Consider the following 27,410-nt stretch of genomic DNA (forward strand, 5'->3'; position numbering starts at 1 on the left):
ATAATAGAGAGCTAAAATCTCTCTCTAAATTTTTCTTACAATGGACTAGAAAGTATTCAACTCAATAGTCATCGAACCTTTGTGCATAACACTGTAGATGAAAAAATTTCTTAAGATACGATTTCTGTTTCCAAAGAGCTAAAAGAATAACTTTATATACATATTTATATTTTAAAGCAAAATGTTCTGTATCTCAAGGATCTATACTGGTCTATCAATGTCCCTATTTCTTTTAAAGTAGTATGGGGAATGATCTTTTAGAGGAGGAGGTATGTGAAACAAGCATCTGAAGTTTGAATTGTGATATGCAGAACTGAGAGAAGGGCATTCCCAACACTTTATAAACCTTCCTAAATGTAGAAGGAAAACAGTTAAGGGATTATCCGGAAATAACAGATAATTTAGTCAACTGATTTGGCATATGTACAGTTAGGCAGAGGAGATAGATAGTTTCATATTCTGGTAGGCCTGAAATAACAAACAAAGAGCTTATATTCACTTCAGTGAGTTGTGAGGGGTAATGTGATGAGAATCATTTTAGATAATTAACTTGGTATTAAGCCATGAAATTAAAAGATGCTTACTCCTTGGAAGGAAAGTTATGACCAACCTAGACAGCATATTAAAAAGCAGAGACATTACTTTGCCAACAAAGGTCCATCTAGTCAAGACTATGATTTTTCCAGTGCTCATGTATGGATGTGAGAGTTGGACTATAAAGAAAGCTGAGCGCCGAAGAATTGATGCTTTTGAGCTGTGGTGTTGGAGAAGACTCTTGAGAGTCCCTTGGACTGCAAGGAGATCCAACCAGTCCATCCTAAAAGAGATCAGTCCTGGGTGTTCATTGGAAGGACTGATGTTGAAGCTGAAACTCCAATACTTTGGCCACCTAACGCAAAGAGCTGACTCATTTGAAAAGACCCTGATGCTGGGAAAGATTGAGGGCGGGAGGAGAAGGGGACAACAGAGAATGAGACGGTTGGATGGCATCGCCGACTCGATGGACATGGGTTTGGGTGGACTCCGGGAGTCGATGGACGGGGAGGCCTGGTGTGCTGTGGTTCATGGGGTCACAAAGAGTCAGACACAACTGAGCAACTGAACTGAGCTGAATATATATTCAGAGAAATATATATATATTTCAGAGAAATTCAAGATACCATGAATGGGAGCATCTGACACTCAAGTGACAGGTAACCATGGCCTCAATTGGTGTGATAGCTCAAGGGAATAGATGGGAAAATTGGTTTCAGAAATACAGCTAGGGACTCGTGACTTGTGGAGATTTCTCTACCCTGTTCTCTACTCACCACACTTCCTCTCCCAGAGAAAAGAAATTCTTAATATGTTTGGCTCCCATTCCAAGATTGTTCTGGTCATGTTTCTAGTTTCTGGTCTCTAATCTCTAACAGTCATGAAGACAGGTTGCTCTTCCATTTCCTCTTTTCCTGTGACTAGAAAAACAGGGTTGGAGATCACTTGCACTTCTTTTTAGTCTTTGTGATGTATTTAGTCTCCAGGAGCCATCCGGAGTTAAGATGGGACTGGGGCTTAATGACCTCTCTTAAATTGATCACATTCTCCATTCCTATCTACCAGAGACTTCTAAATTGCAGTTTTCGCTCACAAGCCCAGCTGAATAACACAGTCGTCATTCTGTTTCCCATTTGCTCCTGGCCTCTTTGCACCTGTTTTTTTCTTTTTTTTTTAGGAACATCATGCTGAGGGTGCTTATTTTAATGGATCATTAAATATTTCTTGGATTTCCCCAAATGTCATTTTAACAGCACCCAATCCTACTATCTCTACAAACGAGTGGATCCTATGGTCTGCACATATTAGAGGCAATATAATTTATGTTTCAGATTACTGTTTCCAGATGTAGATTGCCTGGGTCGTGATACTTGCTCCATCATTACTGGGTACATGACTTTAGGAAAGATGTTTAACCTCTGTGCCTCAGTTTCCTCATGTATACTATGACAATAATAGTAACTTAATCATAGAATTGTTGTGAAGACTAAATTAGTGTTTGGCATAGAGTTTGCCACATAATCAACATTAAACAGTAGTTACTGTGATTAGTAAAGATTCAGTAACTAACTAGGTTTGTGTGTTTGGGGGCAGTTATCAGTGATTTCTACAAAATTTGGGGTAGTAAAGTTGACAATAATTTCATAAGACTTTGTGAAAGCAGAAGTGATTCACGGATGAATGAGGGTTATGATACTGATTTAGGACTTGTACTTGAAGCTCTAACATATCATTGACATAATAGAAATATGGTAAATGGGAATAAGGATCTCAAGCCTGGGAGAAGGATTAGGACTGTAAGATAAAAACTGGGGACATGTCAACATTGCTGAATCTTGTAAGAACTGTGAAATTTGCGAGGAGATTTAATAAGTGCTAAATACTTTCTGTGGATTAGATACTGTGTCAAATGTTTTGAGAGGTTTTTTTTTCTTCTTTGATTTTTTTTCTCAATTTTTATTATTTCTCACAAATGGCTATTTTTTAAGTGAGGAAATTAAGGCTGAAGTAGATTGTTTTCTTAAAGTATCATAGCTGAAATCTACAAGCAAGCTATTAAACTAATGTCTAGCAAGATTACAGAACCCAGGGTCATGATGAAAATAAGTTGATTATATCTCTGTATACTAGTGATAAGAAGTTGAAATTTTTGAAAATTAAAAGTTTTTTAGTACTGTTTGTAATAGCATCAAAAATGCTAAATACTTAAGGATAAAATTAACAAAATATGAAGCAAGTACATGGCACTGAAAATTAGTAAATATTGCTGAGAAAAAGTAAGGCAGACCTAAATAAATAGATACATCACATTCCTAGATTGGAATGCTGACTATTGCTAAAGTGTCAGTTGTCATCAAAGTGATTGATAGATTCAGTGCAATTGTGATGAAAAATTCAGCAGGTATTTTGTTGGAAATGAGAAGCTAACCTAAAATTTACGTAAAAATTTACAGGACCCAGAATATCCAAAATAATTTTTTAATATGAAAGTGCCAGTATAATTCAACAAAGAATTATATAATCTTTTCAGCAATTTGCTAGAACATTTTGATATCCATGTGCAAAAAACTAAACCACAATCCTAATCTCAAAATATAAAAATTAATTTGTTAGATATGTTTTGGGCAGATGTTTTCTCCAACTCCATTATTTGTCTTCCTTTTCCTTTTTTATCAGAAGAGCAAAAATTTCCTTTTTCATGAAGTGCAGTTTAACAACTGTTTTCTTTATGGGTCAGCAGCATTCATAGATCTAAATATAAGGACAAACAGACACACACACAAAAAAAAATACAGAAAAATCTTATTAACCTTAGGTTAGTCAAAGAACACATAAATAAGACACAAAGAGTGTGAACCATAAAGAAAACAGTTGTTAAACTGGACTTCATGAAAAAGGAAATTTTTGCTCTTCTGATAAAAAAGGAAAAGGCAGGCAAATCACGGAGTTGGAGAAAACATTTGCCCAAAACGTATCTAATCAAGAACTTGTACCCAGAATACTTACAACTTAATTAAAAAGATAAAATTTCCACTTTAAAAAAAAAAAAACGTGGCCAAGGTTTGAATAGACATTTCATGAAAGGAGAAATGCAAATAACCAATAAGCAAAAGAAAAGATGCTCAATATCATCACTCATCAGGAAAATGAAAACTAAAACCACAATTAGATACCACAATAACCAGAATGCTACAATCTAGAATGGCTAGACTTTAAAACACAAATATTACCAGATGGTGGCAAGATTGTGGATTAGCCAGACTGTCTCTACATTGCTGGTGCGAATGTGGAGTGGTACAATCACTTTGGGGAACAGTTTGGCAGTTTCCTATAAAGTTGAGCATTAACTTACTGTATGATTCAGCAGTCCTACTTCTGGTTATTTACCCAAGAGAAATAAAAACATGTGTCCACAAAGGGCCTGAATGTAAATGTTTATAGCAGCTTTATTCATAATGATCCAAAACTGAAAACAGCCCAAATACACATCCCATAGTGAATGAATGAGCAAAGTCAGGTACATTAATTCTCTGAAAAACTACCCAGCAAGAAAAAAAGAACCAACACGCTACTCCATTGGTAAATCTTTTAAAACATAGTATGTTGAATGAAAGAAGGCAGTTAGAAAAGGCTGCATACTATTTGACTTCATATATGAAACATTCTAGAAAAGGCAGAACTAATGACTGATGATCAGTTACCAACAGCCAGAGGTAGGTTGAAGGAACTGACTTCAAAGTAGCACAGGGAATTTGGGGGTTTGATGATAATGTGGTTTGACTGTGGTCATGGTTGCATGACTGTAAACATTTGTCAAAACTCATAGACTTGTATACTTAAAATTGATTTGGCTACTCTGGGTCTTAGTTGTGACACATGGGGATCTTCGGGCATGTGGGATCTATTAATAGTTACTTGACCAGGGATTGAACCCAGGTCCCCTGCATTGGGATCATGGAGTCTTAGCCACTAGACCACCTGGAAAGTCCCAAGCTAATTTTTTTTTTTTAAGGTGATTAAAAAAGGTATATCCAATGGGTGGTATGCTAATATTCAAATTTGTTTCTTTACTTTTATGGCAGGGGTGTGAGAATCAGACAAAAAATAATAGAAATTTTAAGATCTCTATTTTCAGATGACTTGTAGGAGTAAAAACTAGTAAGAGGCTAAATTGTGACGATGCAAAACCAGCACTATAAACAAATAAGAAAGAAGGGTCGTTAGTTTAAAGAGCTGACAGAGTGAAGAAAAAGTTAAGCTTTGTAAAATTTTTTAGGACACAAGAGAGCTTAGCAGATTTGTGAGCAGAGGAGACTCACTATGACAGAGAAAGTTTGAAAATGTAATCAAGTGATAATTGAGGAAGTCAGAGTGTTTTGGTATCAAGAGGTCAATTGGAGAACTATGATCCTTCGAACCTGAAAAGGAACATTTTCAGAGATAGAAGCATTAGTAAAGAAAGAAAATTAGGGTGTAAAGAGGTTTAGGGTAGAGAAGAGAGAATTGAAAGAAACCTTTGCTGAATAGGTAACTGATCTTAGCACAGAAGGAGTCATCAAAGGAGAGTGAAGAAGGCTCTAAATGACCCAAGGTCTTAATAAAAGACAGTATAGAAAATAGGATAGTCTCATAGATATGGATATGTTTATTCCAAGCACCAGTAAGAGTTAGGTCGTAAACCTGCTTAGCATGTTGTCACTAGTGTTCCAGAGCTGCTCTTAATTCAAATCAGAGCCAAAGCAAATCTAGCCTACCATCTGTTTTAGTACAGCCTGCAAGCTAAACATGGATTTTTATATTCTTTAATTATTAGAAAAAAATCAGAAGAATATGTCATGACATATGAAATTCAAATGTTAGTGTCCATAAATAAAGTGTTATTGGAACACAGCTACAGTCATTTCCTTATGGATCATTTATGGCTTCTTTCAAGCTACAGCTGCACAAAGCCCAAGTTTTTTGCTTCTAGACCTTTACAGAAGAAATTTGCTGATTCCTCATCTAAAGCATGTATGCCAGCTTTTCAGTAGCTCCCACAAGTAGCAGTGGTCATTATCCATCTTCTCTGCAGCCATTCCCACTTCTGAGTAGGCGGGTTACCATTTGTAGATTTCTTCATGGATATCAGGGTGCTCTTCCCAATGCATCTCTTTAGCTGGGCAAATGAAAAATTATTTGACTTTGAAGACATAGTTCTGTGTCTTGACACAGATAAGATATTCACATTCTACTAACTGGAAACAAAAAAACAAGTTCTATGCTTGCAAAGTTTCTGTATTTCAAGTAATTAGAATATTTTATGGTTCATGTGAAACATAGTACAACATGTAGGCCAGATTGAAAACTGCAATTTGTTGGCCAGGAAAGCATGTAAGGTCACCTATCATTTTATCCATGAGAGGCCTTTTTTTTGTTTGTTTTTAGAAAAAGGGTTGGCAATCTTGAGTATTTAATTTCATTCAACAAATACTTAGTGTTTACTATACCACCACAATTTTAAGCATTTTACTGGCATGAGCTCACTTAATCCTCATAACATGATGAAATAACTATAATTATTCATATTTTATAATTATGGAAACTGAGACACAGGTAGTAAGGGGCAGTTGTGGATCCATTGCAGTCTAGCTTTAGAATCCTTGCTTAATTTATTTATATGTAAATATTTAAAATTGCAGTTTATAGAGGAGTACTTTAGTCTCATCACATGAACCTTCAGTATCACTTGAGATACTTTTTGAATCAATTAAAATGGTTTTCCAAAACAATCATCTGCACTGCTTTCTTTTTTCATTTTTGAAATCCTTAGATGGTACTGTTGCCAAATTTTCATCTTTTGCCACAGTACCCTTTGCAAAAGGTTTTTTTTTCCATTTGTTCTTTTGGTGTGTTTGTGATCTTCACCACGTGATTGATTATGTTTCATTTTTAAGATAATCTTTGAAATCTGCTTTGGTTGTAAGGCAGCATCACAGAAATAATTATTAAATGTGTTAAATGTCTTTGCCTCCATATTTATTGATTCCTTCAAGAAGACAGTATCAGCATCAAAACTTGTGTTGATTATGGTCTTTACAAGCCAGTGTGTCCTTCCTACACAGTGTTTTACATTTCAAAGTAAAGTTATCGAGAGAAATCTCAATGGAAAGGATATTGTAAAAACTGAAAGAAAAAGTGACCCTTTGCCTTCAGGATGGTTTTTTTTTTTTTTTTTTCTTCCAATTTTATTTTATTTTTAAACTTTACATAATTGTATTAGTTTTGCCAAATATCAAAATGAATCCGCCACAGGTATACATGTGTTCCCCATCCCGAACCCTCCTCCCTCCTCCCTCCCCATACCATCCCTCTGGGCCGTCCCAGTGCAGGATGGTTTTTGAGGGAAAGGCCTCATCTTACATTCACACCTGTACTATAGGTATTGATGGGCAGAGAGCCAGCTTTGTCCATAGCAAGAGAAGTAACTTTTCTCTCTAGACTTCCTTCTAGAAAGAAAGAGAAAGCGCTCAGTCGTGTCCGACTCTTTGCGACCCCATAGACGGAGCCTACCAGGCTCCTCCATCCATGGGATTTTCCAGGCAAAAGTACTGGAGTGGGTTGCCATTTCCTTCTCCAGAGAATCTTCCTGACCCAGGGATCGAACCCAGGTCTCCCACATTGTAGGCAGACACTTTACCGTCTGAGCCACCAGGGAAGCCTTCCTTCTAGGACATTCATAATACCTTTAATGACCTGAGCCTCCTTAAACTCCACACTTAAACCCAGGTTTACTCTGCCCATGAGGAACCATTGTGTGTTTGATTCTTTTCATGAACAGCCCTAGCCTGTTTTATCTTCTCTTTCAACTTTGTCTCTGTGGTCTTCCTTCTATAGTCGTGCCTATCCACACTTACCTGCCAACAGTATGTTGCTGGAGATTGAGTATGTCTTTTTGGTACATCCTTACTTTCATTTGAATTTTTTTCTCTCTTGGACACAGGATGTTCTAGGAGAAGAGCCCAGAAATTTGAGGCAGATCTGGGTGCAATTTCCAGCTTTGTTACTTACTTGGGCAAGTTAACTTTTTCAAGTCTCAGTTTATCTCTGACAAGAGAGTAATCCACAACCCTGTGTTAGTTTTAGAGATGATTAAGTGAAAAAAATATGTATACATGGACAGCAAATACGAGCATAAGACACTAAGTGATTGAGCTTCGCTCCTTTGTAGTGGTCTGTACACATGCTGACAGGAGTCCTGCCACTTCAAGTTTTCTTACACTAAAATCCTGTAGAGTTCATCTCTGACTGATGTGTTAAGTCTATATTTATTTGGCTGTGTCAGGTCTTAGTTGTGACATGTGGGCTCTTTTAGTTGCGGCATGCGAGCTCAATTGTGGCATGTGAACTCTTAGTTGCGGTGTGTGGGGTCTAGTTCCCTGATCAGGGATTGAACCCGAGCCCCCTGCATTGGGAGTGCAGTCTCAGGCCCGGGACCACCAGGGAAGTCCCTCATCTCTGACTTGATCACAAGCCTCCCTCTAGCTTAATATTAGAAAGTGGAGGCTTTGGGTCTTGGTTAGAATAACAAGTAAGAAAAAAGGAAGAGGCAACGGACCCTAATAAAAGTGCCAACCTTTTTCCAGCCTGGGGCTTTCCTGGTGGCTCAGACAGTAAAGAATCTGCCTGCAATATAGGAGACTTGGGTTCTATCCCTGGATTGGGAAGATCCTCTGGAGAAGGAAATGGTTACCACTCCAGTATTCCTGCCTGGAGAATCCGTGGACAGAGGAGCCTGCAGGCTATAGTCCATGGGATAACAAAGAATTGGACACAACTGAGCAACTAACACTTTCACACTTTTCCCCCAGCCTAGTGAGAAGGAGCTTAAGGAGCAGCAAACACTTCTGGGCTGGAAGGGTACAGGAAAAGTGTAGGGAGAGAGGTGGGGCTCCAGAAAATATTTAAGGAGAGAAAGCATTTCTTCACAGTACTAATGTGAGATTTTTAAATGTTTATTTTTTTTTCATTCAATTAATACTTATTTTCTTTGATTATATTAAATACTTTATTATTGCACTTTCATCCTGATGTGTTTATTAACCATAAGTAGACACTTAAATCAGAGAGGGCAATGGCACCCCACTCCAGTACTCCTGCCTGGAAAATCCCATGGACGGAGGAGCCTGGTAGGCTGCAGTCCATGGGGTCGCTGAGGGTGGGACATGACTGAGCGACTTCACTTTCACTTTTCACTTTCATGCACTGGAGAAGGAAATGGCAACCCACTCCAGTGTTCTTGCCTGGAGAATCCCAGGGACGGGGGAGCCTGGTGGGCTGTCATCTATGGGGTCACACAGAGTCGGACACGACTGAAGCGACTTAGCAGCAGCAGCAGCAGACACTTAAATAAATACCTCAGGATGCAGAGATTTTCTGAAATTTTATAAGCATTTGATAGACAGCCATAGAAAAATAAAAAGTATGATCATAGCATGATGTGTTAACTATGCTAACTGGCATGATATTTTATTGTATATCCACTTGTTTGAAAATCCTGAGGTAGTATTGTATTGGAAAACTGGTAAGCAATTATTTAGTCCATTAAGTTTAAGGAGAGAACTTCAGAGAGGAGAAAGTAGACATAACAGAGTGATTTAGTTCTTCTCATTATTATGTTTTGTTTTTCTTCTTCATGTCTGTTTTACATGCCCTCATGATAGACATTCTTGTGGGTAGGCTAGTGAGTTGCACTTATATTTTTTAAACCTTGTGTACATTTTGCAACAATTTTAATTCATTACCGAACATAGATGTATCATGCTATATGCTATCGTATCACACAAACTCTTCTCCGTTTGCATTTCTGTTTTTGAGATATTTTTTGAATGTTGTCACGTCTCCATCTACCACCTTAGTCATTATGTAAACTACATTTTTAGAAACTTTAATCTTTCTTGTAGCTCATTCATACCTATCCTATCATTTTGGTTTTTTTCTTACCTTCACTTCCTGTAATTTGTTTTTATCTTAAACTGACACCCAAACCTGGAAATAGTCATCTTAATTCACTGGTTTTGTCATATTTCAGGAAAGACTGTCACTCATCAGATTAGTTTATGATACTTTTGTGTTTTCTATCCTGGCTTGGACCTGCTTAGTAATTTCAGTTTTGTAACACCCAAAATGGTTAATATGAGTCTGTTTATTCAGTAAAGAGTCATTAAGAGCTTATTACATAACAGCTGATACACTAGATCCTAAGAATCCAGAGATACATTAAACTTGAATAACTAGAATAACTTGTATTTTAATTGTACAAGGCACTGTTGTATGCTTTTCACGTATATTTGCTTGTTTAGTCAGCTTGAACTCAACAGTCCCAAGTCTGTCCTCAGAGTTGGAGCCATGGCGTCTGAATTCTTACAGTTTCCATAGGCGATCCTGATGGTCATCTCTGGTTGGACAAGCTCACCCTTAGAATAGAAAAATGTCTTCCTAGTGATCCAGCTGTACTATCAGTCTATATGATTTTGAAGACCCAGAACTCTGGTTTCTAGATTTCTATTCAGGAATTTTTCTAGAGTTCTTATGAAATTCTTTAGCCTATTTTCAAAGCACTTTTATATAAGTTAAGTTGTAGATTTTGCCCGTTAATAGGAAGTTTGTCTAAATAAATGACCTTTATTTTCCATTTTGCCTTATACAGCACTTTGTGTGTTAGCTGTGATAAGTTGATTTCCATTCTTTGCCCTATATCTTGGGGGAAAATGGGGCAAAACCATGATTATCCTACATTCTGCTACTGTTCATACCTGACACTGTTCTTCATAAAAGCTCACCCCAAAAGTGTTTTTTCTTAAGACTTTTTATTTTTAAGACATCATTTTTTTAGAGGAGTTTTAGGCTCACAACAAAATTGAGAGGAAAATACATAAAGCAAACTATATAACTATTTTTAGATTTGACTTTTTAATGTTCTGCTTATTTTTCTTTAATGTAACACTACATTAAAAAGTCTATATTGAAAGCAGCACGAAATAGTTTTGAGTACTCCAATGCACTGATGTAATAAATACTCTTAGTTCAGAGGATGATTGAAGTTGAATTTTAAGTGTTGTCATGTTGCCACAAAAGAGAAAACAGCTACACATTCAAATACTGTTATAAAATATTTTACTCTAATTTTATCTCATGCATGCTTTGAGTTATTTTAAGGCAGCATTCCTTTCATTATATTTGTTTCACTTTAGTACTTACTTTTATCTTCACATACCTGGTACCAATTTTTTGCCTTTATAGATGGCCAAATATGACTACATATTGTTTATTAATGACATTACATATTTTATTTGATCATGATATGATAGATGCATTGAATTACTCTTAATGCATGCTTGAAATTCTTATAAATCCATGGTACAGTTGTTAAACATACTCAGCGTTTTTAACTCAGCAAAAGAAGCTCTCTCACATTCATTGAAGAATTAGCTTGTAAGCCAAAAATGACAGATGTAGTATTACAGCTGAGACATGGACTTGTTGAAAAAATCATCTTAATGGCAGAAACATTTGGACAAATACCCAAACGCCTTTTAAATTCCTTTCTCATGTCCTGTAGTAATCATTGTTGTAATACTGATGGTTGTTTTGTAAGTTTTTACTACCTGCTTTTTTTTTTTTTTTTAGTTTAGAAAATTTCACACTTGAAATGACTAGAGTTACTAGAATTCTGTTTCTCTGTAACATAATATGTGTATCTTTAAACAACGCTTCTAATTTTCACTGAAAATAGTTTGGGTTCAGTATCTAAGTATATATTTTAAAACTTTGTAATATTGAGAACACAAAAAATTGAAAGAGAACAGTTAGTAAAACTGCTGCTGCTGCTGCTAAGTCGTTTCAGTCGTGTCCAACTCTGTGCGACCCCATAGATGGCAGCCCACCAGGGTCCCCCGTCCCTGGGATTCTCCAGGCAAGAACACTGGAGTGGGTTGCCATTTCCTTCTCCAAGGCATGAAAGTGAAAAGTGAAAGTGAAGTCGCTCAGTCGTGTCTGACTCTTCACAACCCCATAGACTGCAGCCTACCAGGCTCCTCCATCCATGGGGTTTTCCAGGCAAGAACAATAGGTAGAACAATAGGCAGCAATAATGTATAAAAGTAAAATCTCTAAAATCACATTTTTCATTTTAATATCAATGAAAAGAAAGCAATTTCAAATATATTCATTGTTCTAAGCATGTTTTTGACCTTTAGAACTTTCACAAGGGCAACGTGGTCCTATCAGTAAACTTCTTTCCTTTACAAACAGCGATTCTCAATTAGAAAACAGACACTTCCCTCTGGGTCACTATATTACAGGGTAGCAAGTCGGTGTGTAATCTGAATAACACGAGATTTTGGTATACTCACCTTTCCAACTGATATATATATTGATATAATTGAAGAGTATAACTATATATTTAAATATTAAACATGTAGTGATATGATGTTATTTATAAAGAAAAACCTGTAGATATTTGACAAATCCTCCTTTGAGAATTCACTTGTAAGTTGTGATATCAATATGTATAAATATAAATGTGTATATAAATATGCATTAATTTGAAATATATAAAACTACATAAAATTTTGGGTTTTGTTTTGTTTGCTTTTCAATTTATGTATTTATTTTTGGTTGCACTGGAGTGTGCAAGGCACACAGGCTCCGCAGTTGCAGCTCGCAGGCTCTAGAATGTAGGCTCAGTAGCTGTGGCACGTGGGCTTAGTTGCTCAATAGCATGTGGAATCTTCCCAGACCAGGATCGAACCCATGTCCCCTGCACTGGCGGGTGGATTCTTACCAGCTGTACCACCAGGGAAGTCCCGTTTGCTTTTTTAAATTTTTTTAATAATTTTATTCATTTATTTATTTTTGGCTGTGCTGGGTCTTTGTTGTTGCCTGGGCTTTTCTCCACTTGCAGCGAGTAGGGGTTGCTTTTTGTTGCAGTGTGCAGGCTCTCATTGCAGTGGCTTCTCTTGTTGCAGAGCACAGACTCCAGGGCTTCAGTAGTTCCAGCATGAGGCCTCAATAGTTGTGGTTCCCAGGTTCTAGAGCACAGGCTCAGTAGTTGTGGCACACGGACTTAGTTGCTCCATGGCACGTGGGATCTTCCCAGACCGGGGATCAAACCTTCTCTCCGGCATTGGCAGGTGGATTTTTTAACACTGAGCAGCCAGAGAAGCCTCTGTTTGCTTTTTTAAAGTAACAAATTAGAAATTGGAGATTGGGTCTGGTATAGCAGGAGTGCTTATTTCTGGCTTCAGAGATCTTTCAAGTATTTTCAGGCTATTAAAAAACTAAACTGATATAATGTACTTCATCCCTTATTTGGCTAATAAACACTTCAATTTTGAGAAGTAAAATATATGTCAGCCATAATTATTTAAATGGAAGGTGCTTAAGTTTACATTTTTTAAATTGCTCATATCAAACATTTTTAAGTTGCCTTTAAAAATTACTTTTAAGTCAAACCACATAATATAAAAATAACTTTCTTTCCAACCTTTCACATCTCCCAGATACTGTTACCTACAATAATACCATTTTGCCAGGATGCACACTTTTCATGTTCTTATGTGATTTTGGATATATCTATAATACGTGTCTAAATATGTATGTAAGTAATGAATCAAGCTTGTATTTTTTAAACAAAGACAATAGAATATATGGATCTGAATGATTATATTCTCCACAAAGTAGGCACTTTTGGAGCTCATACAATGCTTTTCCCAACTGTTCAGTCATTGCTCATATAGTTACTTTTTAGCACAATCCTTAGAGTAGCCTTTGATTGTAAGAGCTTGTATTTGTTTTTGGAAAATCACACTTAGAGTAAAACTCATTGCTTTGGGTGGATGAATAAACTGGGCACTACTATTAGCATAAAAAATGAAGTGAGAAAAAAAAATGAAGTGAGAAATTGGGGAAGGGCTAAATATCTTGACAATCGAGGAATAATTAAGAATGGAAAATTATGGGGCCGATAAAAATAACACTTAAAAAGGAGGTTTAATAGCATAGGAGGATTTTTACATTCTATTGAGGCGGGTATAGGATAGAAAATTCTATATGAAGGTGTGATTTACATATAGAATGTACATAACAAGCATGTTTATATATGATAAGATCAAAAATTGGTGAGAAACCATATGTCATACACCTGAGGGACCATTTTTAATTGATATTGCCACTTAGGAGGGCAGTATCTCTTAAACTTTAAAATCCTTTGATTCAACAGTCCCACTTTATGATCTTTCTTAGAGAAACATTCACTCATGAACTGGAGGCATTATTTAAGATCATCTTTGAAGCACTCTGTGTAATAAAAAAAAAATTGGAAATAATCTAAATGGTCATAAGTTTAGTACAAAATAAAGGAATTTGGGAATTAATTAAATGATTATGTCCACATTGTGATCTGCTACATAGAAAATGGAAAGAATGAGGTAGAGACATGAAAAGATCCCCATATTCTTAAAGGAAAAATAGTTTACAGAGTGTATGTGACATGCTGCCATTTAAAAAAAAAAAAAAAAGGAAATTGATATATCCTTCTGTGTACATGTATTTCTTTAAAAAAAATAAATAAAACCTCAAAGAAGATGCACAGAAAAGTGGTAAATAGGAGGTCTTTAATCTTTACTTGGGGCTTCCCAGGTGGCACTGGTGGTAAAGAACCCATCTACCAATGCAAGAGACATAAAGAGATGTGGATTCAATCCCTGGATCAGGAAGATCCCTTGGAGAAGGAAATGGCAACCCACTCCAGTAATCTTGCCTGGAAAATCACATGGACAGAGGAGCCTGGCAGGCTATAATCCATGGGGTCGAAGAGAATTGGACATGACTGAAGCGACTGAGCAAGCAAATGTTTACTTCTAATATTTGAAGTCTTTCCCTAAGACTGGATGTGATACAGAGTTAAAATCTTCCAGTTTGTGTTTTAGTTTTGTTCTTAACTGGTAAATATAATTCTTTATTTCCTTTATTCACCAGGTTAATCTGCTGTAATTTATTTTTGTTGGACTTTTTTGACTTTGCTCATGGGTGTATATGTATATGTGTATATTACATTATTTTAATTATTATTTGCCTGATTTTGTAACTGCCATTAGTTTGGGGTTCATCTTTGGTTTCTCATTTTTGGATATTTGTTTTAATCTCACTTAACGTCATAATAAACCACTTGTAGAATCTTTGTTCCTGACCAGAGATCAAGCCCTGAGCCTTTGGAGTGGGAGCCTGACTCCAAAACCCTAGACTACCAGAGAACTAACCCTAGGGAGTTTCTAATAGTGAGAACTCACACAACAGAAACCACCTGAATACAAGATCCAGCATCACCCCACCTCCAGTAGCACCCTGTGCAGGACACCTCATCTAAACAACAAACAAAACAAAAATACAAACCCAATCATCAGCAGACAGGATTACCACCTCACTCAGCCTTGCCCATCAGAGGAAAAACAAACAAAAAGCACAAAAATCTCACCCTGTGTGAAGCTTACACAAACCACTGGACCAACCTTAGGAGGACAGAAACCAAAAGGAAGAAAGAATTCAACCTTGAAGCCTGGGAAAAGGAGACCTCAAACACAGTAATTAATGAAAAGGCAGAGAAATACTACACAAATGAAGAAACAGATTAGAAACACAGAAGTCCAAATAAATGAAGAGGAAATAGGCAAACCACCTGAAAAGAATTCAGAATAATGATAGTAAAGATGATCAAAAACCTTGAAAACAAAATGGAGAAAATGCAAGAATCAATTAACAAAGATCTAGAAGAATTAAAGAATAAACATACAGAGATAAACAACGCAATTATTGGAATTAAAAATACTCTAGAAGGAATCAATAGCAGAATATCTGAAGTAGAAGAATGAATCAGTGAGCTGAAAGATAAAGTGATGGAAATAGCTTATGAAGAGCAGAATAAAGTATAAAGAATGAAAAGAACTGAAAATAGTCTCAGAGACCTCTGGGACGAAGAAGTCCAAGAAGAAGAGAAAAAGAAAGGGTATGAGAAAGTTTTTGAAGAAGATTATAGTTGAAAATTTCCCCAACATGGAAAAGGAAATAGTCAAGTCCAAGAGGCATAAAGAGTCCCATGCAGGATAATCCCAAGGAGAAACACACCAAGACACACACTAATCAAACTAACAGACTAAACACAAAGTCTTAAGAGCAGCAAGGGAAAAGCAACAAGTAACATACATGGGAAACCCCATATGCTTAACAGCTGATCTTTCAGCAGAAACTCTGCCAGCCAGAAGGGAATGGCAGGGTATATTTAAAGTACAGAAAGGGAAAAACCTACAACCAAGATTACTGTACCCAGCAAGGATCTCATTCAAATTTGATGGAGAAATAAAAAGCTTTTAAGACAAGCAAAAGTTAAGAGAATTCAGTACCACCAAACCAGCTTTACAACAAATGTTAAAGGGACTTATGTTGTCAAGAAATACAAGAGAAGAAAAATGATCTATAAAATCAACCCCAAACAATTAAAATGGCAATAAGAACATATATATCAGTAATTACTTTAAATGTAAATGGATAAATGCTTCAACAAAAAGATAGAATGGCTGAATGGATACAAAAACAAGACCTATATATATGCTGTCTACAAGAAACCCACTTCAGACCTCATGACACATATAGACTGAAAGTGAGAGGATGGAAAAATATATTCCATGCAAATGGGAAGCAAAAGAAAGCTGGAATAGCAACCCTCATATCAGACAAAATAGACCTTAAAATAAAGATTACAAGCGATAAGGAAGGACAGTAGATAATGATCAAGGGATCAATTCAAGAGAAAGACATAATGATTGTAAATATCTATGCACCCAACATAGGAGCACCTCAACACATAAGACAAACACTAACAGACATAAAATGAGAAATTGACATAACACAATAATAGTAGGAGACTAACACCCCTCTCACACCAATGGACAGATCATCTAAACAGAAAGTTAATAAGGAAACACAAATCTTAAATGATACATTAGATGAGATGGATCTCATCGTTATCTTCAGGACACTCCATCCAAATGCAGAAGAATACACCTTCTTCTCAAGTGCACATGGAACATTCTCCAGAATAGACCAATTCTTGGGTCATATATCAAACCTCAGTAAATTTAAGAAAATTGAAATCGTATCAAGCATCTTCTCCGACCACAACGCCATGAGACTAGATATCAATTGCAAGAAAAAAACTGTAAGAAACACAAGCACATGAAGATTAAACAACATGTTTCTAAATAACCAACCAGTTACTGAAGAAATCAAAAAACTTTTAGAAACAAATGACAATGAAAACACAACAACTCAAAACCTATGGGATGCAGCAAAAGCAATTATAGGAGGGAAGTTTATAGCAGTACAATCCTACCTCAAGAAACAAGAAAACATCAAATAGACAATCTAATGTTGCACCTAAAACAACTGGAAAAAGAAGAACAAAAAACCCCCAAATTAGTAGAAGGAAAGAAATCATAAAGATCCAAACAGAAATAAAGAAATGAAGGAAACAATAGTAAAGATTAATAAAACGAAAAGCTGGTTCTTTGAGAAGATAAGCAAAATTGACAAACCTTTAGCCAGATTCATCAAGAAAAAAAGAGAGAAGAATCAAATTAACAAAATTAGAAATAAAAAGGAGAGGTTACAAAAGACAATGCAGAAGTACAGAGGAATTTAAGAGACTTTTCTGAACAGTTATATGGAAATAAAGTGGATAACCTGAAGAAATGGACAGATTCTTAGAAAAGTTCAGTCTTCCAAGACTGAACCAATAAGAAATAGAAATTATGAACAACCCAATTACAAGCAGTGAAATTGAAGCTGCGATCAGAAATCTCAGAAAAAAAACAAAAGCCCAGGACCAGATGACTTCACAGAAGAATTTTATCAAACATTTAGAGAAGAGCTAATGCCTATCCTTCTAAAACTCTTTCAAAAAATTGCAAATGAAGGAATACGTCCAAACTCATTCTATGAGGCTGCCATCACCCTGATACCAAAACCAGACAAAGACAACACAAAAAAAGAAAACTACAGGCCAATATCACTGATGAACATAGATGCAAAAATCCTTAACAAAATTTTAACAAACAGAATTCAGGAACACATCAAAAAGCTCATACACCATGATCAAGTTAGGTTTATTCTAGAAATGCAAGGATTCTTCAATATACACAAATCAATCAATGTGATACACCATGTTAACAAATTGAAAGACAAAAACCATATGATAATCTCAGTAGATGCAGTAAAAGCCTTTGACAAAATTCAGCACCCATTTATGATGAAAACTCTTCAAAAACTGGGCATAGCCTACCTCAACATAGTAAAAGCCATATATGATAAGACTACAGCAAACATTATTCTCAATGATGAAAAACTGAAAGCATTTCCCGTAAGATCAGGAACAAGACAAGGATGTCCAGTTTCACCACTATTATTCAACATAGTTTTGGAAGTCCTAGCTATAGCAGTCAGAGCAGAAAGAATTCAGGTCGGAAAAGAAGAAGTACAGCTCTTGCTGTTTGCAGATGACACAATACTGTACTTAGAAACCCCTAAAGATAGTATCAAAAAATGAGTAGAGCTAATCAGTGAATTTAGCAATGTTGCAGGATACAAAATCAATACACAGAAATCACTTGCATTTGTATTTACCCACAATGAAAAATCAGAAAGAGAAATTAAGGAATCAATCCCATTCACCATTGCAGCAAAAAGAATTAAATATCTAGGAATAAACTTACCTAAGGATACAAAAGAACTGTACACAGAAAATTATAAGACACTAATGAAAGAAATCAAAGATGCCATAAATAGATGGAGAAATATTCCATGTTCCTGGGTAGGAACAATGGAGAAATGTCTGTTTAGGTTTTTTTCCCACTTTTAGATTGGGTTTTGTGTTTTTCTGGCATTTTCACAACAATATTGTGAAAATGACTATACTCCCAAGCACAGTATTCAGATTCAGTGCAATCCCTATCAAGTTACCAATGGCATTTTTCACAGAATTAGAACAAAAAATTTCACAATTCATATGGAAACACAAAAGGCCCAAATAGCCAAAGTAGTCTTAAGAAAGAAGAATGGAGCTGGAAGAATCAACCTTCCTGATTTCAGATTATACTACAAAGCTACAGTCAAGACAGTATGGTCCTGGTATAGACCAATGGAACAAGATAGAAAGCCCAGAAATAAACCCATGCACTTACAGATACCTTAATTTTGACAAAGGAGGCAAGAATATAGAATAGGGCAAAGACAGCCTCTTCAATAAATGGTGCTGGGAAAACTGGACAGCTACATGCAAAAGAATGAAATTAGAACACTTCCTAACACCATACACAAAGATAAACTCAAGATGCATTAAAGACCTAAATGTAACACCAGAAACTATAAAACTCTTAGAGGAAAACATAGGCAAAACACTCTGACATAAATCAAAGCAAGATCCTCTATGACCCATCTCCTAGAGTAACAGGAATAAAAACAAAAGTAAGCAAGTGGGACCTGATTAAACTTAAAAGCTTTTGCACAGCAAAGGAAACTATAAGCAAGTTGAAAAGACAACCCTTAGAATGGGAGAAATAATAGCAAATGAAATAAATGATAAAGGATTAATTTCCAAAATATACAAGCAGCTCATACAACTCAATGCCAGAAAAACAAACAACCCAATCAAAAAGTGAGAAAAATCCCTAAACAGACATTTCTCTAAAGAAGACATACAGATGGCTAACAAACACATGAAAAGATGCTCAACATCGCTCATTATTAGAGAAATGCAAATCAAAAGTACAATGAAATATCACCTCACACCAGTCAGAATGGCCATCATCAAAAAGTCTACCAACAATAAATGCTGGAGATGGTGTGGAGAAAAGGGACTGCTCTTACACTGTTGGTGGGAATGTAAATTGATACAGCCACTATGAAAGACAGCATGGAGATTCTTTTAAAAAAAACTAGGAATAAAGCCACCATATGAACCAGCAATCCAACTCCTAGGCATATACCCTGAGGAAACCAAAATTGGAAAAGATACATGTATCCCATTGTTTGTTGCAGCACTCTTTACAATAGCTAGAACATGGAAGCAACCTAGATGTCCATCGGCAGATGTATGGGTAACGAAGTAGTGGTACATATACACAATGGAATATTACTCAGCCATAAAAAGGAACACATTTGTATCAGTTCTGATGAGGTGGATAAACCTAGAGCCTATTATATAGAGTGACATGAGTTAGAAAGATAAATATCGTATTCTAACACAAAAATACAGAATCTGGATGAATGGTACTGAAGAACTCATTTACAGGGCAGCCATGGAGAAACAGACATAGAGAATAGACTTATGGGCATGGGGAGACTGGAGGAGAGGGTGAGACGTATGGCAAGAGTCACATGGAAACTTACATTACCATATGTAAAATAGATAGCCAATGGGAATTTGCTGTATGGATCAGGAAACTCAAACAGGGGCTCTGTATCAACCTAGAGGGGTGGGATGGGGAGGGAGATGGGAGGGAGTTTCAAAAGGGAGGGGATATATGTATACCTATGGCTGATTCCGGAGAAGGCAATGGCACCCCACTCCAGTAATCTTGCCCGGAAAATCCCATGGACGGAAGAGCCTGGTAGGCTGCAGACCATGGGGTCGCTGAGGGTGGGACACGACTGAGCGACTTCACTTTCACTTTTCACATTCATGCATTGGAGAAGGAAATGACAACCCACTCCAGTGTTCTCGCCTGGAGAATCCCAGGGACGGGGGAGCCTGGTAGGCTGCCGTCTATGGGGTCACACAGAGTCGAACATGACTGAAGTGACTTAGCAGATGGCTGATTCATGTTGAGGTTTGACAGCAAACAACAAAATTCTATAAAGCAATTATCCTTCAATAAAAAAATAAATTAAAAAAATTAAAACCTTGAAAATATTTACTTGTGCAGAGAAGAAAGAGCTGTATGAAAATATAAACAGTAGTTATCATCATAAGCTTATGATTGACATTTTTTTCTATTTCCCATATTTGCTAAAATTCTATGATAAATCTATTATTTGTATAATCAACACAAAAATTGTAAAGCCATTTTGAATAAGTGATAAGACATTTCTCATGTGGCTTATAGATTACCTCAGAATAAAAGTAAATCCAAAGTATTTCTTAAACAGTGATCAAATTGTTCGTTTACATAAGTGTCAGTTCCCAGCCCTATGAAGTAGTAGCACTTATCCTGATGTCACTGGTGCATTTGTTAAAAATTTAATTCTCTTTGTGTTATTTACAATTTGTGTAGTTGAGACTGTCTAGTAAATCCATTAGTATGGTTTGAGTTGGTAATTTTAACTACTGGTTTAAGATACCAAGTTTCAAGTCATTGTGAAGGACTTCTATTGTCTTCATATGTTTGACACTGTATCTCTTCTTTAAAAAGAAAAAGTCTTTATTCTTTTAAAGTCTTGAATATGATGCATGGTCAGTATATATTTTTTTTATATTAATCACTTACTTTAGTTCTGAAATATAGGTTTTGGTAAACTCTGGTATACATATCTTTGCTCAAATACCACCTTCTCTGCCCAACCCCTTTAAAGTAACACCATCGCTGACATCTCCATATTTCCCTTACTCTATTATTATTATTATAATTTATTACCATATCACTTTACATTTGTTTGCCTTCCTCATATCATTATAATGTGAGTTCCTTAGAGTAGTAGTGCAATTTGTGCTTCTCTGGTGTCCTAATAGAACCTGACCACACTTAGATACACAATAAATATTTTTAAATGAATTAGATGTTGTGGAATGAAATATTCTGGTTGGGACTTGCCTGGTGGTCCAGTGGTTAAAACGCCATGCTTCCATTGCAGGGGCATAGGTTCAGTCCCTGGTCAGGGAACTAAGATCCTGCATGCCATGTGGCCTGCCCACACCCACACACACTCACACACACACAAAAGGACATATTCTGGTTAATAGAAAGTTAACCCTATATAAAACAGCCTATTTGAAAGAGAAAATTAAAAGCTTACTCCATACTCATGTTTTAAATATGTAATTGATATAATACTACATATTTAAATGCATATCCTTGGAAGGACTGATGCTGAAGCTCCAATACTTTGCTCACCTGATATGAAGAGTCAACTCATCGAAAAAGACCCTGATGCTGGGAAAGATTGAGGGCGGGAGGAGAAGGGGGCGTCAGAGGACAAGATGGTTGGATGGCATCAGTGACTCAGTGGGCATAAGTTTGCACAGACTCTGGGAGATAGTGAAGCACAGCAAGCTTGGCATGCTGCAGTCCACAGGGTGACAAAGAGTCAGACAGTACTTAGTGATTGAACACCAACAACAAATAATACTAGTTAATACAAGATTAGATACAGATATATAAATATAGATATACAGATAGATACTATTGAGAGCAAGAAAACCTTTAGGGATAACTGAAAAATCAGTGGCTTAGTATCTTTGACCTAAGATAATTAGCTTTTTCTCAGTTCATAGAAGCAGAAAATCCAAATCAACAGGTTTGTGTGTGTGTATTTTTCCTGAATTCTTAATTAATTAGCAGAATGATTCAGAAGGTTTGGTTAACTGTCAGTGACTCATCCAGAGCATTTTCAGCATGTGGTTCAGGGCTGGTAATACAAGTAGAACAGGTCTAGAAGCACAACCAAAATTTTCTCTAAACAGAATGAAAATGAGTTTTATCCCCATAGCAGGCACAGAAAGTAAAGGTACAGATTAGTTATCAGCTCAACCAAAATGAATACTTCAAAGGAAACTGAATGTCAACTCAGTGAAGCCTGTTGAAAGAGTAAGAAGGAGGGGCCTGAAACACCAGAGTAAAATGAGATTGATGTCCTACCCGTGTAAACAAAATTGATTCTCAGTTATCAGAGATGACAGCTTCTGTCCCTGTCTAATCCAGTTTCCCACAGTGTAATCCCTATCTGAAGTTTCAGGCCCATCTCTGTTTCTGAGCACTTTTCTTTTTTGGTTTTATTTTTGTTTTTTCACACGTAGAAAGTTCATCAGCAGTCTGTGCTCCATTTGCTTGTGCAGTTTAGAATTAATTTCTCCTCCCCACACAGAGGATTTAGTGGTTCAACCATGACTTCCTGCTCCCATATATTCTTAAAACCCCACCAGTATTTTCTCTGTATTGACCCAGAGTTCCTCTCAAAACTTGATCTAACTGATGCCCAGCTACTAAAAATCCCTCCCTGAACACTTGCCTGTAACTGGAAATCCTATGACTTTGCTTAGCTTCTTTTACCAGTCTTCCTTGTATGTGCCTTGCCTCAGCTGCTTCACTACCTTACTTCTAAATTGGACCAGCTCTCAGGATTTCCTAATGGAAGGACCACCCATTGGTCCTGGTAACTACAGGAACCTTACCACTGGATATGTGAGATCTTAGTTCCCTGACCGAAACGATGCCCCCGCATTGGAAGCACGAAGTCTTAACCACTGACTGCCAGAGAAGTCCCACATCCACTTTTAATATTTGGGAAGCCATGAACATTATGTGGATAAAAATTCAAAGATCAGCTGCTGTTACTCATTGGAGTAAAAACTAGATTACTAATTATAGCAGTCTTTGACTTTCTTGGGCCTCCCTGGTGGCTCAGACGGTAAAGAATCTGCCTGCCATGTGGAAGACTGGGTTTGATCCCTGGATCAGGAAACTCCCCTGGAGAAGGGAATGTCTACCCACTCCAGTATTCTTGCCTGGAGAATTCCATGGACAGAGAGCAGAGTTGGACACGACCGAGTGACTAACATTTTCACTTTTGACCTTCTTACCCATGATAACCTTGTTGATAGAGATGGGAGTAAACATACATTGCTTGGCTTAATACATGAGAGTATAATGAGCAAACTTTCACCATAGTATATATGTAAAGACTGCTGATGTAAATACTGTTATGCAGATCTGTTGTTATTTAGTGTTTTATCTAGTGCTTTTGTTCAAATGAGCTCTCCTGTTTCTCAGAACAGAATTCTCTGTTGATGTCTCTCCTGCAGTTATTTCTCAGCATTGCAGAATATGCAGTGCTGCTTGAAGTTTATTCACTGTAGCTGAGAGAATTTCTTATGGGTTAACTCTGTTGTTCCCTGTCTAATTGCTCATTTTCACCTTTTCACAGGTGAAATTCTCCTTGTTTGTCCAGCTTAAAGTCTGTTGCAATGACTATTCCTTAAGAGCAAACAGTTCATTCTACGTCTAGTACTATTTTTAAAGTAGTGTGATTTATGAGTAAGTCTTACGCAAACTAAAAACCTAGCTAATATAAAGACTAATCTAGTCAAACCAGGGACCTGGGGTGACTGTAGCTGGAGATGCTGATAAACTTTGTAAGAAATGTGACCTCTTAAGGTTACTATGCTGAATTAGAATGTCGAACATAAACTTGCGAACATATTAATAATATTGCCTTCATTCAAATAAAAGTTTCACATTAAGAGGAGAAGATGAGAAAACTGAGTCAACAGCGTAAAATGTGACAGGTTATATTAGCAAAACAAGTAGGAGGAAGTCAGCTGAATTGTCAGCCTGTACCCTGGTCGCCATCTCTTCCTCACACTGTAACTGCCTTTGCGGCGCTGATGTTTCTAAAGGGTTTTCACAGTTCAACTTAAGTTAAAATAATAACTATTATTACAAAGGCATAATGATTTGTATGAGCCAGATTTTCCTTTACTGTGTAAACGACATGAGAATAGATGAGTCCTTTAGAATTAGCATTTGGTTCATGTGTCATTTTATTAAACTTAACATCCTCAAATTTTTACTTAACTGTGTAGTAAAATGGGAAGATTAATAGTGCTAAAAGAAACTTTGAAATGCCACATAATGAATAAGAAGAGCAGGTGTAATCTAAAAGCTAAGTCTTTCATTTCCTGTTTGAAGTTGGCCTCAGAATTACTCACAATGTCCTGGATCGTAAAAAGGCAAACTTTGCATTTTAATTTTTTCAGAACAAACTCTTTTAAAGATAAATATCACATTCCAAATGACTTCGTATTTATTTCAATAATAAGGTCTAGTGTGCCCCATAGTTTAGCATACAAATAGGTATGGATTTCATATGTTTTATACATTTATGTTTTATAAGACAACTTACCCCAGGGAATTCAGGGCATTTTCATGTCAGTAAATTGTTTAATTAATATTTTTGACTAAAGTAATTGTTTTACTGCTTCACATCCATGATGATGGCTATAATCCAAGAGACAGTGGTAAGTTTTGATTAGAATATGGAGGATTTACCACCCTCGTAATTGCTGGTGAGAATGTGCAACCACACTGAAAAGCAGTTTGGCAGCTCTTCAAAAAGCTTAAAACCTGAGTGACCATATGACCTAGCTGTTCTTTTATATATATATAATTAATGCCTGGACTTCCCAAAAAGTTAAACACACAAGCTGACATTCACCTTAAAGCCTTGATGTGTATTAAGTGATGTGTACCAATAGGCCTGAATGGAGCTTCCACCACTCTGAATGTGACATACTTGTAAATAAAGAAAGATTCGAGAGTACCAAGAGTGAAGTAGCCTGTAGCAAGAATCTAATGCTGTCTTCTCTCATTATATATATATATTTTTTTTTTAGTATTTTCAGAAGATGTTTATTTAGAATCAGCTTGTCAATTTCTACAAAAAACCATTTTCTGGGATTTTGATTTTGATTTAGAGATTCTGGTTACAAGTACCTTTCATATATGTGATAAGGTACTTCTCTCATTATATTTTAAATGTTGTTGTCACAAGAGTGAAGCGACCTCCTTTAAAACACGTTTGAAAGTTTAACTGACTTCAGAAATATCAGCTAAGGTTCTTATGTAGCAGTGGAAAGATCATTACTGTGAAGTCAAACATAGCTGGACTTGAGACCCCCTCTGAAATCTACCAGGAAGTTCTTCCTCTTGAAGAAATGAATTAATCTCTGAATCTCTGGTTTCTCATCTGCAAAATACCTAATAGAGTTGTGGGATTAAATGAGATGCCATGGATGAAACAGACTATACTCTGTTTCTCTGGCCTGCGTGTACTCTTGTTTGTACTTCTAGAGCACTTCCACCTTGGACTTCTTCCTGCTGTGTACTCAAACACACATCTACACAAACTGAGTTAATTCTTCTTCCTGTATGTACACATCAAACCTAGGGTTTACCTTATTGAAGCACTTATCTTGTTCTATTGAATTTTCATATTTTACATCTCTTCCCCAGAAAACTAAGTTCTTTTTTTTTTTTTTTTTTGGCACACCATGCAGCTTGTGGGATCTCAGTTCCCCAGCCAGGGTCTCAGTTCCTGGACCAGGGACTGAAGACCAGCCCTGGCAATGAAAATGCCGAATCCTAACCACTAGACCATGAGGGAACTCCCCCAAAATAAGTTCTTTAAAGGGGGAAAAAAAATTGTCTTCCACTGTATACATATTTGCCTGGCATGGTGACTAGCTCAATAAATATTTGAAAAAATCGAATTTTAGGAACATCTAGCATTATACCGGGTTCATAATAACTCCCTGAAAAAGCATACTATGTCTTTGTTTTGCTTTCTGTTAGAACATAGTCAACTTGAAGCATTTTCAGATCTATAATATGCAGTGATTTATATCTTAAATGGAAATGTTTTTATTACTAGTTATACCTATGGAATGAAGAGAATGTTTCTTATCTGTGTTGTAATAGACTGCTTATTGTTATATATTTACCTTTGTAATTTGTACATTATGTTTTCTTATACAAATCAAATCTATATTTACTAGCTTAAAAATTTATTTTATATATGTCTCAGGAATTGCAAGTTAATGCATATATTTCATGCCATTCTTCTCCATTTAATATTATTTAGACTTAGAATGAAATAGCAAGGTTGGAAACAGTGCTATAGATTTAAGAAAGCCTATGAAATATATGGAAATTAAGTCATTTTAAGTAATAACTGAACCTTGTTCTTACCATTTTTATTTTAAATGCTTATCTTGCAAAATAATAATAATAGGTAATAACTATTTTGGAATGGGAAGAATGAAAATAAAGGGAGCAGTAGAGGAAGTTTAATCAACATGTTTTGTTTCCCCAGACTTAGCATATTTCCATACACACGACCATCTAAATTATTTACAAAAGCTTTGCTGAATAAATAAAAGCTATTAACTGAATAATAATATAGGGATATTGAACAGGCAGAAGTACTGCTTATGTTTCTATAAATTGAGATTTCTTTATTGTTTCATAATTGTTTTCTTTCTTCAGGTACAGAGAACTACAACTTAGTGCAGAAAGCAAAGTAACAGAATATCTCCATCAAAGTAAAATAAAATCTTTTGAAAGTGAGCGTGCTCAACTTCTACAAGAGGAGACTGCAAGAAATCTCACACAGTGTCAGTTGGAATGTGAAAAATACCAGAAAAAATTAGAGGTACATATACAAGCTTTTGTTTTAAAATTAGCATAGAATGTAAGCTCTGTAAGCATAAGGTCTATATTATATTCAGCTTTTAAAAAAAATGATTTTCTTTTTCATTTAATTTTGTTTGTGCTTGGTCTCTGTTGCTGCACACTGGCTTTCTTCTAGTTGGGGCGAACTGAGGCCATTGTGGCACGTTGGGCTCAGTAGTCCTGGCGCACAGTTGCCCCACGGCATGTGCAATCTTCCTGGACCACGGATTGAACCCGTGTCCCCTCCATTGGCAGGCAGACTGTTAATCACTGGACCACCAGGGAAGTCCATATTTCATATTGAGCTTTATAAATAATATTTGTGTTATGTATGAGAAGGAGCTG

General features: G+C 36.3%; 1 protein-coding gene across 3 annotated transcripts in view; it reads left to right on the top strand.

Annotated features, from left to right (window-relative positions):
• Positions 1-27,410, top strand: part of PIBF1 (progesterone immunomodulatory binding factor 1) — a 230,594-nt gene that overhangs the window by 102,235 nt on the left and 100,949 nt on the right. For all 3 annotated transcript variants that reach the window (XM_070800340.1, XM_070800339.1, XM_070800338.1), the window contains exon 11: positions 26,880-27,045. In XM_070800340.1, coding sequence (XP_070656441.1) covers positions 26,880-27,045 — 166 coding nt within the window. The remainder of the gene's footprint in view (positions 1-26,879; positions 27,046-27,410) is intronic.

The sequence above is a fragment of the Bos indicus genome, chromosome 12 (genome assembly GCF_029378745.1).
Source record: "Bos indicus isolate NIAB-ARS_2022 breed Sahiwal x Tharparkar chromosome 12, NIAB-ARS_B.indTharparkar_mat_pri_1.0, whole genome shotgun sequence".
In the NCBI taxonomy this organism is placed as follows: domain Eukaryota; kingdom Metazoa; phylum Chordata; class Mammalia; order Artiodactyla; family Bovidae; genus Bos; species Bos indicus.